The sequence below is a fragment of the Ursus maritimus genome, unplaced genomic scaffold, assembly GCF_017311325.1.
Source record: "Ursus maritimus isolate PB19 unplaced genomic scaffold, ASM1731132v1 scaffold_22, whole genome shotgun sequence".
Lineage (NCBI taxonomy): Eukaryota > Metazoa > Chordata > Mammalia > Carnivora > Ursidae > Ursus > Ursus maritimus.
Genome location: NW_024424675.1, coordinates 36,880,503 through 36,899,712, shown reverse-complemented (window position 1 = coordinate 36,899,712; position 19,210 = coordinate 36,880,503). Strand labels below are relative to the sequence as shown.

The following is a 19,210-nucleotide window of genomic DNA, read 5'->3' as shown; positions in this document are numbered from 1 at the left end:
GGGGAAAATGCTCACATCCGCTGAAGGCTCACCACACGCCAGACTGCACAGAGCTCCATGCACTGAATCTGAGAACACTGAGGCACTGGGATCATGTAACAGGCCCAAGGTCGCGCAGCTGATAGGTGGCAGGGGTGGGACCTGAGTCCTAATCTGCCCCAGACCCCTTATGCTTTAACACTGGCCTGTAGGCCCACGGGAGGGATGGAGGTGAAGAAGCAGGTAGCGAGTGAGAAATGTGTCCCCTGCGAGAAAATAGCTACAGTGCAGGATGGGAAAGAGCAGCTGACACTGAAGACTGGGATGCCCTGGGGACATCAGGCCCAGAGGGCAGCTGCTGCTCACATCAGCTGATTAAAAGAGGAACCAGAAATCCAGATTTTTTTTTTTAAACACTGGCTCCATTTTTTTAAACAGATGGTAGGCAAAATAAAACAGGTGTACGGGCTGACTTCTGCCCTCAGCTTCCCAGCTGGGGTGGGGACGGCCTACTTTTCCGTGGATTTGTGCTGCTATCTGGTGGTGGACTGGGGCAGGTAGCAAGCAGTGCAGGGCCAACATGTATTTCCAGCTTGGCTGGGAATGTCATGCAACCTCCCCCCTCTGTGCTGGCTTCTTCCTAGAAGGGGTCTGGACAGGGCACCTGTCCCCAACTTTAACCCCACCCCCTTTGATAAACCTAAAAATTTCAAGCCACCCTTTAAACATTTTTTTAAGATTTCATTTATTTGAGAGAGAGGGTGAGCAGGGGGAGGGGCAGAGGGAGAGAGAGAATCTCAAGCAGACTCCGTACTGAGCGTGGAGCCCAATACGGGGCTCGATCTCACGACCCTGAGATCATGACCTGAGCCAAAATCAAGAGTTGGACACTTAACCGACTGAGCCACCCAAGCACCCCAAACATTGTTTAATAGGTAATGCATGCATAAGGTAAAGAATAAGAATCAATACAAAAGGATCTAGAGCAGGGGTCAGCTGATACCACCAATGAGCCAAATCTGGCCCACCTGTTATGCTATGGCCCTGTAAGCATTTTTTTTAAGTGGTTGGGGCAGTTAAAAAAAAAAAAAAAAAAAAGAGTATCACCTAACACATAGTTTCAAATTTCAGTGTGGTGGTAAAGTTTTACTGGCACATAGCCACATCCATTCATTTGCATATTGTCTAATACAGTGACAATGCTGAGACCCAAATGGCCCTCAAAGCCTAAAATACTATCTGGCCCTTTACAAATAATAATAATAATAATAATAATAATAATAAACTTTTAAAAATCTACTAACTCCTGATCTAGAGTGAAGAATAAATTGTCCCACTCGAGGGGCGCCTGGGTGGCTCAGTCGTTAAGCGTCTGCCTTCGGCTCAGGGCGTGATCCCGGAGTCCCGGGATCGAGTTCCACATCGGGCTCCTCTGCTAGGAGCCTGCTTCTTCCTCTCCCACTCCCCCTGCTTGTGTTCCTTCTCTCGCTGGCTGCCTCTCTCTCTGTCAAATAAATAAATAAAATCTTAAAAAAAAAAAAAATTGTCCCACTTGAGTTCCTCCAAGCCCTCAGTTTCCCTCCCTAGAGGCTATTATTTCAAAGACCCTTCCAAGTCCCTGGGACAGGCAGAGAGGCATGCCCGCCCCCACTTTCACATGATAGGTAGAATATTACATACTCAGTTCTACACTTGCCTCTTTTCACTTAGTGTATTGTGGAGACAGTGTTCTATCAATTGCTTCCTTCCTCTTTTCAACAGCTGTGTAGCATGCCAACTTCAGAACGGACTTTTCATGTTTTAACTCGTCTTTTGTTGGACATTGAAGTTGTTTTCAATCTTGGGTAATATGTACCGCTCGCTGTTTGTGGGCACGGGAGAACTTAAGTCTTTGCTCATGAGGGCCAGTAGACCTGAGGGGTCAGGCCCTAGGAACTGAACTGATGGGTCCGGGATGTCTGTGTTCTATTTGAATAGCTCACGCCAAACCCATCTAAACTCACAACTTTTGAGAGTGCCAGGTTCCCCACACCCTTGCCAACGCAGCGTGTTATCAAGTGTTTTGTCCTTTGCCAATCTGATAGGTGGTTTTAATTTGCATTTCTCTTACTCCATTTCATTGAATCTAAGATATCATTGATTGTAAAATGCATCCTGATTCCAGAGATGTTTGAATGTAAAAATGTGCATCTTAGAATCACTGAAATGTAATATGTTGAGTGAGATCGGGTATCTTACCTCATTTCCTTACTCTGTACATGTCCTTTTCCTATTTTTCTTGGGAAGCAGGGTAGTAGTGGTTAAGAGCTTGGCTTTCAAATCCCAGCTCTGCCACTTACAAGATTGTGACTTTGGCCAAGTTACTAAAACTTTCTGTGTCAATGTTTCCTCATCTGTAAGAAGGAATAATAACAGTACTGACCGTACAGGATAGTGGTGAAGATTAAATTAATTAATATATGCAAAACCCTATGTTCCTGGAACATAGTAAATGCTACAGAAACATTTGCTATGATTAACATCTCTCTTTTGGAGTGTTTTATCTTTTTTTCACGATGAGTTGCAAGGGCTCTTTATAATTTAGGGAAATTCATCCTTTGGTTCCACCCACCCTGACGCCCCAGACCTCTGGTTCTTATTTATTTTTCCCTGACCACAAAAGTAACAGTTGATACAAAGTTCCGAAAGTAGAGAAATAAATTATATAGGAAGAAGCCAATGGAAACAATTCAGATGTCCATCAAGAACGGAGTAAGTAAGTCGTACCATGACCCCTTACCCCACCCACTCCCATCCCTTTTGGGTTGCAGACTTCAGCAACTTCATCAAACCTTAGATAAAACATCTTAATGCTATGCTTCAGACACACCCCAGAGGGACATGATTCCATGTATGTGCCATGAAATGCCATTAGCAAATGCGTCTCCCACACCCCATCAACCACAGACCCCTCCCCTGGCATTTGGCTTTCTGTCTTCCTGGTGCCCGTGACCCTTCCTCTGTCAACAATTTGTCAGCTTTACTTTCTGTAGTTTGTCTTATAAAAGCTATAGCAGGAGGTTGGGGGGTTTTCTTAACTATAAATTGGAAATATGAACATAAAATTATACAATGTTATCGACAAGCTTGCTACTCAAAGTGTGGTCTGTGCATCCCCTAGGCACTTGTTAGAAATGCAGAATCTCAGTACAACCCCCACCCCCAAACACAAACACAGAATCAGAATCTGCATTTTAACAAGACTCCTAGCGATTTGTGTGCACAGTCGAGTTTTAGGAGTATTGCTCTAAAAAGTAATACTGTTGGTTTTATAAAAAGTATATTGCATTTTTTTACATTTTGAATATACTACTTACACCTCTCACATCACAGAGATTCCCAAACTGCCCAGATGTTTTCCCACCTTGTTGAGAATAGTCTTTGAATGAACACTGTGGAATAGTCCACCTCTGTGTCTCTTCACTGGGGCACTGTGCCAGCTTCCTGTACCTATTAGATATGCTTTTGACTGTAGGTAACAAAAACCCACCTTTAAAAGCAGCTGAAGCGGGGCGCCTGGGTGGCTCAGTCCTTAAGCATCTGCCTTCAGCTCAGGGCCTGATCCCAGGGTCCTGGGATGAGCCCTGCATCAGGCTCCTCCGCTAGGAGTCTGCTTCTTCCTCTCCCACTCCCCCTGCTTGTGTTCCCTCTCTCGCTGGCTGTCTCTCTCTCTGTCAAATAAATAAATAAATAAAATCTTTAAAAAATAAATAAAAGCAGCTGAAGCAATAAAGACTTATTATCTCATGTCTTAAGAAAGCTGTAAGTAGGGGCGCCTGGCTGGGTCAGTAGAAGAGCATGCAACGCTTGATCTCGCCGTTGTGAGTTCGAGCCCCTTGCTGGGCGTAGAGAGTACTTAAAAATAATAAAATCTAGGGGCGCCTGGGTGGCACAGCGGTTAGGCGTCTGCCTTCGGCTCAGGGCGTGATCCCGGCGTTATGGGATCGAGCCCCACATCAGGCTCCTCTGCTGTGAGCCTGCTTCTTCCTTTCCCACTCCCCCTGCTTGTGTTCCCTCTCTCGCTGGCTGTCTCTATCCTGTCGAATAAATAAATAAAATCTTTAAAATAATAATAATAATAATAATTAAATCTAGAAAGAAAGGAAAGACAGAAAGAAACCTGTAGGTAAACAGCCCCAGGATTCCTTCAGCAGCTCAACCACATCATGGGAGTTCCCAGCTCCTGACATCTTTCTGTGCTAGCACCTCGTTCTGTGGACACCTGTAGTGTTAAGTACAGGTTTTCTGGCCTCAGGATTGCCACAGCTCCAACCATCTCAACGTCCTTAGGAAAGAAGAAAGGGGACCAAAAACGCTTTCTCCTCAGCTATTCTCAAGGGAGGGAAACTTTCCAAACATGTCCCCTCTTCAACTCATTGGCCAGAAAGAACTAGGTGACGGGCACACCACTGGACCAATCATTGGCAAAAAGAAATGGCCGTGCCAGCGATTGGCTCGGATTCACACCTGGAACTGGCGCTTCAGGCTGCTCAACAAAACCAGCTGCTGTGGGCACGCCGTCGACAGTGTCCAACACACCAGGTCTCCGGACTCCCCGCCTCCAATCTTGCTGCCGCCCAATCAATCTTCTCCAGGCAGCCAGGCTGCACTTTGTGAAAAGGCAAACCCCCCACGCTTTGCTTAAAACCTCCCAGGCTCCACAGAGGAAAAGGCAGGTGCCCCAGGGTTAAGAGAACTGAATTCCAAACCCGATTTTACTCCATCCTTGTTGTGTGATCCTGGGAAAGCATTCTAACGCTTCCGGGTCTCAGTTTCCTCATCTGGCAAATAGAGATAATAAAAGCTGCTTTGCAGGGTCACCGAGGATTAAGTAATAAGAAATAATAAGAAATACATAATAAGAAAAATAGTACCTAATACTTATATAGCACTCGCTGTGTCAAGACCTTTTGAAAATTCTTTAGTTCCATTAACCATTTTAATCTTCCCAACAATGCAATAAACAGGACGCTTAGCCGCATCAGCTGAAGCTACCATCTCCAGCGCAAGGCGGAGATGGGGCGCAGACACCGGAGGAATCCGGCTCTGGGGACTGGCTGTGACTTCCGAGAGAGGGGGCGGAGCCTCTCCTAGGGAGCTTTCGCGCGGAGGACCACAACTCCCGGTGGGCTCCGCGACGCCGCTGAACTATAATACCCAGCATGCCGCGCGCCGTCAGGCTTAACCTATTCCTCCTGCGAGGTCGTCTGTACGGGAATTTGCTCTACTGTCAATTTTGCTTGCCAGAAATTCCCTACGAGAACCAAGGAATCTATGCGAGTAAACGTTTAAGAGCATCGTGGATAAGAGGCTTGTGTTTTCATCCTCACTACTCTTCCAGTTAGCTCTGAGTCTGTTTTCTCATCTCTATAATGGGGATATCCCTAGAATTTGCTGCATCCAGTTGTGAGGATTAAAAACTGGATATGACGGCTTGGTAAAATACCAGCTGTTCTAGTGTCCCCTCCTCCCTCTGTGCTAAAGGTTTTATCAAAGCATTTCATCTCTTCAACAACCCTATGAGGTTGATACTATCACTCCTCTTTTCAGGAGGGAGTACCCGTGCCAAGAGAGATTCAAATCTCTTGGCTGAAGTCACAGCAAAGGGAGTGGTGAAAGAGCGCTGGAATCCAGAAAATTTCACTCCGGGGTGAGTCCACTTTAGAGCCCAAATGTTTCCCACTTGCCACCCTACGCTTTACAACGACCCAAAGTTCAGGGCAAATATTTTCTGGGTTTTTTTAAAGATAAATTTGAATCACGTGATACGCAGAATATCAAGATGATTCCCCGTTACCAGTGCTGGGAAGGAGACATATGGTGGCACTTGGAAAGTCAATTATAGCTGAATTGGACCTGGAGAAATCAGGGACAGCTTCCCTGAGGGGCTGATGCTGGATCTAAGAACTGAGGAGTGGGAATAGCACCGGCAAAAACCCTGAGGAGGGAGAGGACATGTACTGCAGAGGCCTTGAAAAGGGTCAGTATAGCAGGAGAGGTATAGGCAAGTCCCAGAGGTACAGGCTGTGCCAAGGACAGGGGAAAGAGGTACCCAGGGTGCAAATTTTAGGAAAGTATTCACTTGCAGGATTGTGCAAGTGCAGAGCTTAGACCTAAGAATAAAAGTCTCCTTAAACGAGGCTTAAGTGAAAGCCCTAGACACCTCAGTGGCCTCACTGGTCATAAGCCTAGGTACGTGGCCTTTGGTTAGGGTGGCCATCCACCGTGGTTTGCCCTGAAGAGTCCCATTGTTCCGGCAAGATTACACTAGGTCTCCTCTCAATCTGATGACTGTCTTTGTTGGATGATAATTCTATGGCCATGCAACTTGTCTGTATTTTATCAAAAGGAAATGGGGAGCCACTGAAAGATTTAACTGAAGGGTGTTTTGAGCAAATTTTGGCTGTCATACAGAGAAGGGACCATGGCAAGAATAAAGGCTGCGGGGATCACTCAAGTAGGAGACAAGGGCAGCCTACCTTAAGTGGGAGAAATAGATCGAGCCGAGAAATGCTTAGGAGGCACTACTGTCAGAACAAGGTAATGCACTGGATGTGCTGGATGAGGGCTTCCCATTTCCTTGTTCCTCTGTACTGAAAGTCCCTGTCCTTTCTCTGCCAGTGTTTAGCTGTGTAACCTTGAGGCAGTCCCTTCACCTCTTTCAGCTTGTTTCTACATCCATATTAGGGCTTCTTAGACCATTTCTGATGAGGGGGCAGTCCCTTCCTGGATTTAACATATATTTGCAAATATGTGTCTGTAGGACCTTTGCACATGCTGTTCCCTCTACCTCCTAATCATGCAGTCTCTGTTGAAATATGACCACTTTAGGAGGCCCTCCCTGACCACCCCCTGCTGCCCCTTCCCTGGTTTACTCTCTATCCTATCATAGTTATATTCTTTCCTATTTCTTTGTTAACTAGCGCTCTATCTCCAACTAGAATGTAAGCCTGTAAGAGCAGACTTCAGGGATGTATATCCATTCCCAGGACCTAGCACAGCGTCTGGCACATAGTGGGTCTTAGTATTTCTTTGGATGAATAAATGGATTGATGAGTGAATGAATGAATGACTGAATGCTTTACTTGCCACCTTAATGCCCCAGAATAAACCTTCTCTGGCTCGGGAACATCTGGCGTGGGTTCAAATTCTGACTCAGCCACTTAACAGCTAAGTACACCCCCCCCCCCCCCCCCGCCAGTTTCATTTTTCACATTAATCCCGACCTGGTAGGGATATTGTGAGGATACAACTAGATAGGAAAATGGCCGAAGCTAAAGAGGAGATTTTTTAAAGCTTTCTTCTGTATCTTTCCCAATCGCATCCTCCCAAGTCTGATCACCCCTGCTTTTCTCATCAAGCACCTCAATATCTCCTTCGCACCGCCGCCTGGAGGGACATGCGGTTGCTGGGCCCTCCCGCACGCAAATCATGTTTCCTTCCTCTGAAAAGGCAGGAAAAAGCCTTCCCGGCAACCGGTCGCGCTGTCCGCGGAGCGGGCGTCAGCAGCGGCATCTGCGCACGCGTGCGCGCCTGCGCAGAAGGGCCCGGGGACGGGTTGGGGGGTGAAGAAGGGGCCGGCCTTCGAGCGACAGCGACGCAAGATGGCAGCCACCACGGGCTCGGGTGAGCTGGGGCGCCGGGCCGGCCGGCCAAGGGGGCGCGGGCTTGGGCCGGGGACCGAGGACCCGCAAAGGTCCTTGCAGCGGGACCAGGGCCTCTGCGCCGCCTCTGTCCGCTTGGCTTCGTGGTGGCGACCCGGACGGCCTGAGTGGGGAGGAGGAGCAGGCGGTGGCCGGAAGCACGGGCGGGGGCCTGAGGGGCCTGTGGGCGGTGCGGCGGGGCCCACAGGCTCCCCCGGGCGGCGTGAGGGCCCCGCTGAGAGGAAGGACTGGGCCCCAAGGCACTGCTGAGGGGCCGGAGCTAGCGAGGGGCGAGCCCAGAGACACTCCTGAGGAGACCAAGCTGGTGCCTCGGGGGAGATCAAGGGGTCTCCTAGGGGGTGAGAAGGCTCTCCAAAAAGGATGAGAGTTCTTTACTGGGTTCTAGAGGTCCGAACCAGGGGGGAACCTCGGCATGTCCCTTTGGCGGGGACTTCAGAAAACCCCTTAGGGTGGATGGAGAAGAAAACGGGATCTCAAGGGGTGACCGAGGATCCTCCATTGGTTAAGGGGACGGCTCCAGCGTTAGTTTGGGGGATGGGGTTAGCTGAAGAAATCTCTATGCTGATTGGGAAGGGGGTGTCTTGGGGTGGCTGTTTTTGGGGGAAGGGGGATTAAGGGTATCTCTACAGGATAAGTGAGAAGAGAAAAACGATCTCTTAGATTCCAGAGGGAAATGACCCCGTCATTATCAGGCTTTTATTTGAAGGGACATGTTAGGTTTTAGGAGGCAAGCTCTGAGTGGGGCAGTGGTGAAAGCTTTCGATATTAGGTGAAGAACAGGTGAATTGGGAGCCCTGGAGGTGTCTATTTGGGGCGGGAGGGTCAACTGATGGAAGCTCCATGCAGTAGGTGAGAGTGGGGAAAAGTCCGGTTTCAGAGATGTTTCTTTTAGAGAAGAAAAATCTCCTCTTCTGTTGGGTGAGGGAAGCATACTCTAGAAGTGTCTAAGGAGATTGTCACTTCCTAGCATTCCTTTGGATATTGGTAAAAGATATGTGGGTTCAGCTCAGAAGTTCCCCATTGAGTGGATGGGCATGGGAGAAGAAATGAAATGAGAATTCTGGATGACTTTGGGGCAGGAAAGCTGAGCAAACCCCCATCTCCAGGATGCAGAAGAGGGGATAAGGGAGATATACTTTGGGGGACGTTAAGGGAAGCAGCATTTATTTTGAGACTTGATTCCTTCTTCAGCACTCCAAAGATGGGCCAGAGGATCAAATCCTGAAGGGTCTGTTTCAGAGTTAACATTCCACAAATGGGCATCAGGGGATGGATTTAGATGGCCTTCTTGAGGGGGCGGGGTAAAGAATAGTTGGGGGAGTTACCCCAGAGGGGCTAATAGGCAAGAGAGATTCTGGAAGTGCAGGTTTTGGAGGAAGACTGAGTGTCCCCCTTATGGCCAGGAGGCTGTACCCTGAGGTACCTCGCAGTGATGTTGACCAAGGAGGTCCTCACAGATAGGGTGATGATGGGTGACCTCTAATGAAGGAAGCAAACTGGGCCACCAGCCTGGGTACTGAAATCCTCTGGCTAGTTACGGACACAGCATCAGCCCTGTTATGAGAGGCTTGGTGACCTAAAGGGAACAGATGAGGGGAGTCCATCTTTCCAGGATGTTGCTCCTCCAGTATCCCAAGGAGTCAGCCTTGTTGGTTACAATGGCAATAGAATTGTAGGGAATCAGACTAAAGTGACCTATCACAAGCTGCCTTTTATACTTAAAGCAGTGGTGTCCCCCATGAGGCATAGAGGAGCCCACACATCCTTTTCCTAGATTTTGGTTTTAGCTGGAATAGTGCTGAGTCAATTCATTTTTTAAGATACTGCCACAGAACAGAGAGGCTGAGTCAGGCCAGACCGCTGTGGGAATCTTCTCACCGTAATAGAACCCCTGTCAGGTTGCTACGAGGTGGGGGTACATTGTGCCTGTGGCAGCCAGCATTATGGTCGTATTGCAACTCAGCCCTGTTTGCAGTCGCTTGGGATTGGCTACCTACAATCTGGTGTAACAGCTACTTAATTCTAACTTCTTGAAGCCCTGCCAATTGATGAGTGCTTCATAAATGCTAATGCGGTCAGATAAAACATCATCAGCTGCTGTCTAGTGTCAAGAGCACTTGGCATGGTTTAGATAACATAGAACGGGCTTTAAGGTGCTCTAAATAGTGGGCTTCCCAAAAGTCCTTTGTTTGTGTAATTCGACAGATATTTATTGAGGGCCTGTTGTGTCCCATTGCGGATAGTGGACAAGATGGACATAGCCCCTGTCCACAGGGAGCTTCCATTCTAGTCAGGAAGAAAGCCATTAAAGGAGTAAATAATTAAGCCAATTTCAGATAGCAGTTAGTGCTAGGAAGGAAATTGTGTGATGTGATATAGTGTGGAGTGGTAATCAGGGAAGGCTCCTCTGAGAAGATGGAGTTTGAACTGCTAGAAATGATGGAAGGAGCCAAGCCTGCAGTGTGTATCACCAGCAGGGAAGGTAGGGACAGTGAGTGCAAAGGCCTTGTGGCAGGATCAAGCTCGGTATGTTGAAAGAACAGATTAAAGGCCGTACTGTGTACGAGAGGCTTGTTAAGGAGATGAGTTGGTGAGATACAGCTTTGGATTTTATTAAGTGTGAAGGGAAGCCATCAAAGTGGCCAGTATGAAGTAGGCATTCAGTAAATATTTATTGAATGAATGAGTCTGAAAATGACAGGGGAATGACGGGGTGCCTGGCTAGCTCAGTTGGTAGAGCTTGTGACTCAAACTCAGGGTTGTGAGTGCAAGCCCCACGTTGGCCATGGAGCCTACTTAAAAAAATGAAAAGAAAGAAAAAGAGGGGAATGACAGGATCTGACCTGTGCCCCTATGTAGTGAAGGAGTCAGGGTGTTCAGAGTGGAAGCGGAAGGGACTTAATTGGGTTAAGTCGAAATGAATGTTCAAGCCCTGCTTTCTAACTCTGAGAAGTCTTTCGGGTTGGTCAGGGGCCCTGAAGCCTTCCGCAGGTTTAGAACAAGCCACTTGATTCATCTGTGACCCTAGTTGCCAGGAAACAGCTCTGAAGTCTTTGAGTTCCTGTAAAGGGCTGGCCTTCGTTGTTGTTGTTGTTGTTTTAATGGTCACTGCTTTCAACACTTGGGTAAAACATCCCCACCTCCCTTGGTTCTGCAGTGCATGAATTCTGCATAGATCTTAGAGGGTGGACTGTGAGAAGCCCATGAGAATCCCTCAGGATGCCGGTGCTATGACAGGTGACTTCCTCCTGCCTTGGCCAGGATTGCAGGACCTCAAGCCCTTGGTTGCCGGGTCCTTCCTCTCACCCAGCATCCTGCAGGCTTCCCAGACAGTTAACCAGAGGCCTGAGTGGCAGAAGAATAAGCCCTGGTTGGGCCTGATTTTAAATTTGCATTCTCTGGATGGCCTGGTGTACACATTCAGCATATGCAAATTTAACCATATGGCCAGTGGAGGTTAAGTAGTCTTCCATAACATTCAAGGGCGTTCCCAGAGAGCTGGAGATGGCAGATGAGAGCCTGTAGTCTGTGAAGTTGGTCTTGTTCCTGTGTGTCTCACCGTGTGTCTTGTTGTGCTGATTGTAGCCAGCTGCCTTTTGTACAATGTGGGCCCTCCATTCAAGAGAACCGCGACATGTACTTAGTGCTCAGCTGGAGCGATCTGCTCCAGGGACGGAGGGTGGTCCAGTACCATCGATTGCCCTCTTCAGGGATTCCCAAGGTTAATTTTGATGATTATGATTTTCCCCTTCGTGGTACATTTCAAACCATGCTTTTCACTCCACCACATTCTCTTTCTCCCTCCCCTTCTCTCTCACCTGAATTGTAGCTACAGGACTTTGATAAAAGTGGAATACAAAATGTGAAGTCAGGAATCCTCTGTTTAATTCCAAAAGGCCCCCGTGAAGTACAGAGCAGTATATTTGGTGAAGTAAACATTTAACACTCTAAAACACTTTGGAGTTTTCCAGGTAGTTTGACTTACCTGTTGGGTCATCTCATCCAGCACTCCACAACCCAGTGAGCTAACCAGAGAAAGTTTTGTCCCCACAGTATTACGGAGGGAGAAGGGTGGCTGAGTGGTGGCACTCAAGACTAGAGCCCAGGGGGTTTGGCTCCACCTCCCATTCCAACTTGCTCCAGTACCTTAGGGAAGAAATGGAAAGGCATGGATTTTTGGCATATGCTCTTCCTAGGTATTGGAGTGTTTAATCTTGGTGAGAGAAAGGGGCTTAATGAGAGGGATCTGCCAGCTGTAGCAGGGACCCTTTTTATAGCAGGCCTGGCCACTGTTTGTCTCATTCTGAGTAACCTGCTGTCCAGTGATACTGAAGTCCATTTTTAAGGAAGCTCTTTCTGTACCTTATACTCAATACTCGCTGGACTTGGGGCCCCTCATGTCATTTACAAAGAGGGCCTTGTCCTCATTTACATGCAAGCCCTTCAGGCTTTTTTTTTTTTTTTTTTTTTTTTTTTTTTGGGGGGGGGAGGGGAGAGAAAAAATTCTTAAGCAGGTCCCCTTTGGGTTTTTTTTTTTTTTTTTTTTTTTTTTTTAGAGGGTAGGGAAGGGCAGAGAAAGAATCCTAAGCAGGTTCTACACCCAGCACGGAGCCTGACACAGAGCCTGACGTGGGCTTGATCTCACAACCCCAAGATCATGACTTGAGCTGAAATCAAGAGTCGAATACCCAGCTGACGGAGCCACCCAGGCACCTCCAGAGTTCTTTTTAAAGTGCACTTCTAGGGCCTACTATGTGCTAGACACTGTATTAAATTCAATCAAATTAAACGATCTCACTCCTCACAGCAGTCCTTGGAGACAGGTATCTGTTGTGAAGGTAGGAAACTGAGGCGCAGATCCAATGACTTGTGGGGCTAGGGTGCAGAACAGTTCTGCTCCAGGGCATGTGCTCTTTTCCACATTATCATTCTTCTAGCCCCAATTGCCTTCTCTCCAGCTAGGCATCTCACATTCCTTCAGCCTCTGGCAGGTCTGTTGACATTTCCGACTTGGCCATTAGTTCTTTCATGGTTGGATAGTTGAGGCCCTCAGGTAGGGTCCTTTCCTCATCCTCACATCCACCCATCACAAGTCCAGTAGGTATAATCCAACAAAAGATGCTAATCCTCCTCTCCATCTCCACTGTTGTCATTCCTACTGGGCCAGAACCATCTCTCATCTGAAAGATTGCAGAAGCCAGCTTCCAGTCTCACCCTTTTCCAGTTTGTTCTCTAGAGTAAGGAAGCACAATGATCTTTTGCAGACCGAAAATAGAAACTGCCACTCCACTGCAGAAAGCCCTTAGAATCAAATCTCCTTGCACTTTGAATCAAACCACTCTCTTTTCTGGGGCCCAGAAGGCTCTCTGTGGTCTTGGTCCTCCCCACGCCCTGACCTCACGTGATATCACGCACACCTCTGCTCCTGTTTTAACCCCTAAGGGAATGATCTGCCTCCCGTTCTTCAGGTCTCTACTCTGCAGAAAGGACATCCCTGACCACCCCATTCAATATAGTCTTCTCAGTCATTAGCACATCTCTTTTCTGTTCTCTTCTAAAGCCCTCGCCTTATCTGAACTTTTCTTGCATATTTTCAGTGCTTTTCCACAAGGGCAGGATTCTTTCGTGTTCTCCACTACTATGTGGTGGCACCCAGCACAGTCCTTGACATAGTAGGTGCTCAGTAAATATTTGTTGACTGTTGCAGTGAATTAATCCATGGTCTCACCTTGATGTAGCCAAATATATAAATTTGACATATTTGGAGAAACAATGTATCTGATAAGGCAGAAGCAAAAGTGACTCTTCAGCCTTTCAAAAAGGAAAGCTCTTGTCTTGGTTGGTTGGTATTTCTAGAGGGACTTCAGCTAGGCTTTGTCCTCTCCTTCCCTGACTGTCCTGATACACTTCCCACATCTTATTCTTTGTCTCCACCCCTGTCGGAGAAAATCTGGTCCTTGTCCTTGGTCAGTCTAGTGTCTGAGAAACCTAGTGTCTCGAATTTTGTCCCCAGCTCTTTGTTGTCCCATCATTGGGACTGTAAAGACAGATTGCCACTGTTTCTTTCCCTANNTCAGCGGCTCTTGAACCAGTGTCCAAATCTCCAGGATTGCTTGTTCAGTTGCTGGGCTCCACCCTGAAAGTTCCAGAGTCAGTAGTTCTGTAGTGTGTTGTGGTGTTCTGGGATGGGGTCTGCGAATTTACATTTCTAGTAAGTTCCCAGGTGATGTGTAGGCTGGAGGTCTGGGGACCATACCCGGAGGATGATTGCTGTAGAGGAGAGAACAGTTCTGCTCCTCTGGGCGGGCACTAACTACACAGCCGGACTGCACTTGCCAGTTGCTCAGGAATAAAAGTTACCTGCCCCTGACTTTATATCTACTTTTCAGGAACATTAAATCTGGTGCATCACCATCCAGGCCTCTCTTTTCCAAAAAGGGAGTAGCACCAGACTTCTAGTTTAGTTCACTGTCTCCCTTAAATGGGCAACCAAACCAGTTTTAACTGGCAACTTTCTTTTCAGGAGAAAACCTGTGAGGCTCAGCCAGGCCAGGGTTTTCCAGGATTGACGTGCTATATGGTAGCTGCTGCTTTGTGGCCATGACTTTCCCAAAAGGTGTTTTAAAGGGCTTCAAATCCATTTTGTACCACAAATACTTTAATATGTTGCTGTGTTTCAGATTACTGCATTAAATGTTTTACTATAACATGGTATAAAACCCTATCAAATATTCATGCTTTTTCAACCTGGTTGTCATATTTTCTTTGTAATATCCTGCAGCTGCTGACTTTTCAGTTTATATTTAGCCAGGAGAATAACTGGCTGACTTTTGATACTGACACAGATCCAGGAAAAATCTTTCTGGAAAGAATTCTAAAGTAACAGGACAAACATTTTCTTTTAAAAAACCTTAGACTACTGTAATATTTTAGCACCTTGGTGAAGTTATCTTAACATTTTCATAATTAACTTTTTAATAGTTTATTACGATTAACAAAAGTTCGTTTTTACATCCTCTATATTGTCCCTTGAAGCTGCTTCTCCAGCTGCCTTTTGGTGTCAGATTCACACACAAATACTGGGAATCTTAAAACTGAGGTTGATTATTGGAGTATTCTTAAGTTTTTTGACCTGTTATGCTTCTGTTCTTTGACATGTGTGGATATAATTTTGAAACATATTCACTGAAATCTCTCGTTAAAATTAATGTATCATGATTTTAAGCTTCTCTTCTCCATTCGGGATGGGATGAAGTCCTAACTTGTGACTGACACAAGGTCTATAGGATCTCTGAACTCCACTAATATATATTTTTTAAAGATTTTATTTTTAAGTAATCTCTTCACCCGATGTGGGGCTCAAATTTACAGCCCCAAGATCAAGAGTCGCACACTCCACCTACTGAGCCAGCCAGGCGCCCCCAAACTCCACCAATATCTGGATTTGTGCCCCTGGATAGCCCCTGAAGTTCTAGCTTCAGGGTGTAGTCAGGCCATTTGGAGTTAAATGTGCTTGCTTTATAGAAAATACTGATATATTACCTTTGTATACAGTTTCTAAATGGTGTAGAGTATCAGTAACATGCTTTCATATATATTTTATGAAACAAAGGTCATCTTGTAGTGAAGAATCCTTTGGCTTGTGTGCTTTGGGTAAAAAACCAGTTTTCCGTTATTTAAAAAAAAATGTAGGTTTCCCTAAAAGTCTCTATCATACTTAATTAAAAAAGTAAAACTAGTTATCAATTTTTAGTGTTCTTAAAATAGAAGGCATTAGGTTTCTCAGTTACATGGTGTCAGTGTTCGGTTTTTGGTAGACTATGTTAGGGTTTACAGTAGGAAAGGAAGAGCTGGTGCTGTGTCTCCTGTCAGGAAACATTTATTGAGCACCATTGTATGCCAGGTAACACCAAATTCTGGGGAGGCAGGATTGAATGAGTCATAGCTCTAGCTCGAGAAGCTCTGAGAGTGAGTCAGAAAATAAAAAGGAAAGAAAATAAAATGTAAAGAAAAAGAAAAGGTCCAGCACAGACATTGTGTGAGGGTAAAGGGATGTGGGGGAGGAGCGCTCTGAGAAGACCTCTGTAGACTGCCTGGCTTCTAAATTAAGATTTCTACTTCTTCTCAAGATCATTCCGAATTCAGTGTATAACTTTCCTTTGGCTACTTAAAATCCATACTTTGATAATCTTTCTAATATCAAGACTTTCTTTTAATAGTGCTATGAATGTTCCCATGTTATATTTTCAGAAATAAACCAGAGTTAGAATTTTGTGACCTGGAGCATTATTCATTCTGAAATAAGATCCCTCGCTAACACCCGGCCACCCATTCATTCAGTCAACAAGCATTGGAGCACATACTCTGGCAAAGCACCCCTTGAGGGGTTGAAGATTTGGCAGTGAAGAAAAGAGATGAAGTTTTACTCTCATGGAGCATATTTATGTTCAGATGGGAAAGACAGTAAACAACTAATGAATTAGAAATGAATATACTTAAAATGTCAAGTGGTAACCAATGCTGTGAAGAAAAACGAAACAAGTTAAGGGAATGGGCAGTTCAGCCTTAGTGAGGAATGAGAGAGCCAGCCCATCAGCCATTCAGAAAATCCCAGGATGAGGCAGAAAATGAGCTTGCCAGTTCATTCGGGAACTGAAAGAAGGCGGGTATGGCTGAAGGAGGACAAGGAGCAAAGGAGAGGGTGGCAGGAAATGCTGGAGACACAGGCGGTGCTCCGGAGGCACGGTAAGGGGTTCAGGTGTATGCTGGGCCAGTGGAGGGCTGGGTGAGTGACAGGAGCGAACTTACTTTTAAAAAGCTCACCGTGGAGACTAGACTGTAGGTGTAGGCCAGTAGGCTGAGCAACCAGTTAAGACGCTGAGGGGGCACGGACTACAGGGATCACGGTGGACATGGCAAGAATGACCATATTTAGAATATATTTGGAAGTAGACTGCGTATGGGGTGTAAGGAAAAGATTTCTCATCTTGACTCCCAAGATACTTGGCCAGAGCAATCTGGTAATTGTTTGTGCCATATACTGAGATTGAGGAATGAGTGGTTTTGGGGGGCTGGGTTTTTTGTTTGTTTGTTTTTTGGTTTTTTTGAGGAATACAAGGGAGTTCTGTTTGGAAGTGTTTTAAGTTGGAGAGGCCTCGTAGAGATGTCAGGGCGGCAGTTAATTGGAAATGTAAATTGTAAAGTCACTACCAGCCTTCTTGGTCTGGGTAAAATCGCTTGGGGATGGGGGAGTAGAGTAGACAGAAAGGAGAAGGTCTGAGGGCTGTGACCTGAGGACAGGCAGTCAGTATTTGGAGGTCAAGGAGGTGAGCCCAAGGAGCCAATGAGGCAGGAAGAGAACCTGAGGCTCAGGGAAGCCCCTGGAGTTGCCACTGGAGCTCTAGGGGAAGTGGGGGTGGGGGCTGAAAATCTGTCCCAGAATTTGGCTAGAGGGTGCCCCTGGTACCCCTGACCAGAGCAGTTTTGGTGAGTGACTAGACAGAAAGGCTGATTAGGATAGGTGTAGGGAAGATGGAGAATGGCAGGCAAAGAGTCTAGACAACCCCTTTGAGGTTTTTTACTAAGAAGGAACGAAGAAATGAGACGGTAGCTGGAAGGGGTATGGGATCAGTAGAGGGGTTTGGGTTTTTATTTTATGATGGATGATATAATGTACTAATGAAAGTGATGCGATAGAAAAATTACTCTGCCAGGTATTACACACAGTGCTTTACAGATTTTATCTCATCGATTGTTCCTTGCCATCCATAGCGTCAGGGAGCGATGGTATCCCTGTTTGGCTGAGGCTCAGGGTAACTGGTACAGTCACACAGCTAGATTGCTAGGAGACTGTGGAGCCAGGATTTGATCCCAGGTCTTCCTCTTAATCCTCTGTGGGGAGATTATAGAATTTTCTCTAAAGTGCTCTCTGATTCTTTTTTGTGGAAGATAACTTAGCCATTGCTCTGATGAGCATCTAAGAAATGGAATGGTATGGGGCGCCTGGCTGGCTCAGTCAGTACAGCATACGACTCTTGATCTTGGGGTTGCAAGTTCAAGCCCCATGTTGGGTATAGAAATTATTTAAAAATAGAATCTTAAAAAAATAAATAACAGAATGGTAGGCCAAGTATTCTCATGATTGTGTGTGTGACATATAAAGATCATTATACCATACAAGGAAGCATGGGTGGCCTTGTGCCTTTTTATAGGGGAGAGGGGCAGAGAGAGCATGCAAGAGAGAGAGAGAGAATCTTCAGCAGGCTCCACATGCACAGTGCAGAGCCAGACACAGGACTTGATCCCAGGACCCTGAGATCATGACCTGAGCTGAAATCAAGTCAGGCACTTAACTCACTGAGCCACCCAGGCGCCCCTGTGCTTATTTTTTGTAAAATGGGGTTTGCATACCTTTTATCCTCTTTCCCTACCTCCACTTTGGGATTTTTCAACAAATACTTATGTAAAGCCTGCCATGTACAGGCCAGTTGTTTTTATGTCACATTGTAAGAATGGGGACCACCGCCACAGTCATGCAAATTAACATGCCCTACCTTAAATCTCTTAACAGTCTTTTGTTTTTTAAGATTTTATTTTTTTATAAAAATAGAGAACATGAGCGTGCACAAGCAGGGGGAGTGGCAGGCAGAGGGAGAAGGAGAAGCAGGCTCCCCGCAGAGCAGGGAGCCTGACATGGGGCTAGATCCCAGGACCCTGGGATCATGACCTGAGCTGAAGGCAGATGCTTGATCGACTGAGCCACCCAGGCGCCCCTCTTACCATTCCTTCGGTTTCCCACCCCCGACCCCTTGATAAGATGTTCTGCCACAATATTTGCTCTAAGCAAATGCTTCTGGCTTTGCATCCTGAGACTTCGATGGTTGCATACCCATAACCTGGCCTCTCATCCTTCCCAGCCCACCCTGAATGTTGCTCTGGAGATTCGCCTTATCTCTCGTCCTACTTGGAGCCTTCTGCGGGTCCTACTTGGAGCCTTCTGCGGCTCCTGCCTAGTGACCCTGGGGATAAAGTCCAGTCCCTCTTGGTAGCATGGCCCCACCTCTTTAGCTTTCATCAAATTCAGAGGGGTCTAGGACCCCCAAAAAGGTTAAGAAACATTGTCTTGTGATAGGTTATATTTCTCTCATCAGTTTTGATACTGTTCTGTTTTATTGAGCTTTGTATGTGTGTATCTTATTTTCATAGTGAGACTTTATACTCCAGTTGGGAGACTTCTGTTTTTATTTCTTTGATAGCCCCTCAAAAGTCTAGCTTGGTATTGGATAAGTATTGGGTATTATTGAACAGAAAGAAGTTGTGTACGTATATGTTACTGACAAATTTATGTATAGGGAAATTTTGACAAGCAGGTAAAAAAACCTAGCAAACTTTTTTTTTCTTTTAAAGACTTTATTTATTTATTTATTTGAGGGAGAGAACAAGCAGAAGGGAAAGGCAGAGGAAGAGGGAGAGGGAGAAGCAGGCTCCCCAATGAGCAGGGAGCCCGACGTGGGACTTGATCCCAGGAT

At 46.3% G+C, this 19,210-nt stretch overlaps 1 protein-coding gene and 1 long non-coding RNA gene across 3 annotated transcripts in view; one reads left to right on the top strand and one right to left on the bottom strand.

The window, feature by feature from the left end:
* Positions 1-3,631: 3,631 nt before the first annotated feature.
* LOC103669671 lies at positions 3,632-5,250 on the bottom strand. The gene is made up of 3 exons (XR_570359.2): positions 4,893-5,250; positions 4,486-4,799; positions 3,632-3,689 (listed from the first exon to the last, which is right to left on the bottom strand). It is a non-coding gene; the product is annotated as an uncharacterized LOC103669671 (long non-coding RNA).
* Positions 5,251-7,581: 2,331 nt separating this feature from the next.
* UBE2V1 (ubiquitin conjugating enzyme E2 V1) overlaps positions 7,582-19,210 on the top strand; it is a 29,803-nt gene continuing 18,174 nt past the window's right edge. For both annotated transcript variants that reach the window (XM_008698017.2, XM_008698016.2), the window contains exon 1: positions 7,582-7,644. In XM_008698017.2, the coding sequence (XP_008696239.1) occupies positions 7,623-7,644 (22 nt within the window). In that variant the 5' untranslated portion in view covers positions 7,582-7,622. The remainder of the gene's footprint in view (positions 7,645-19,210) is intronic.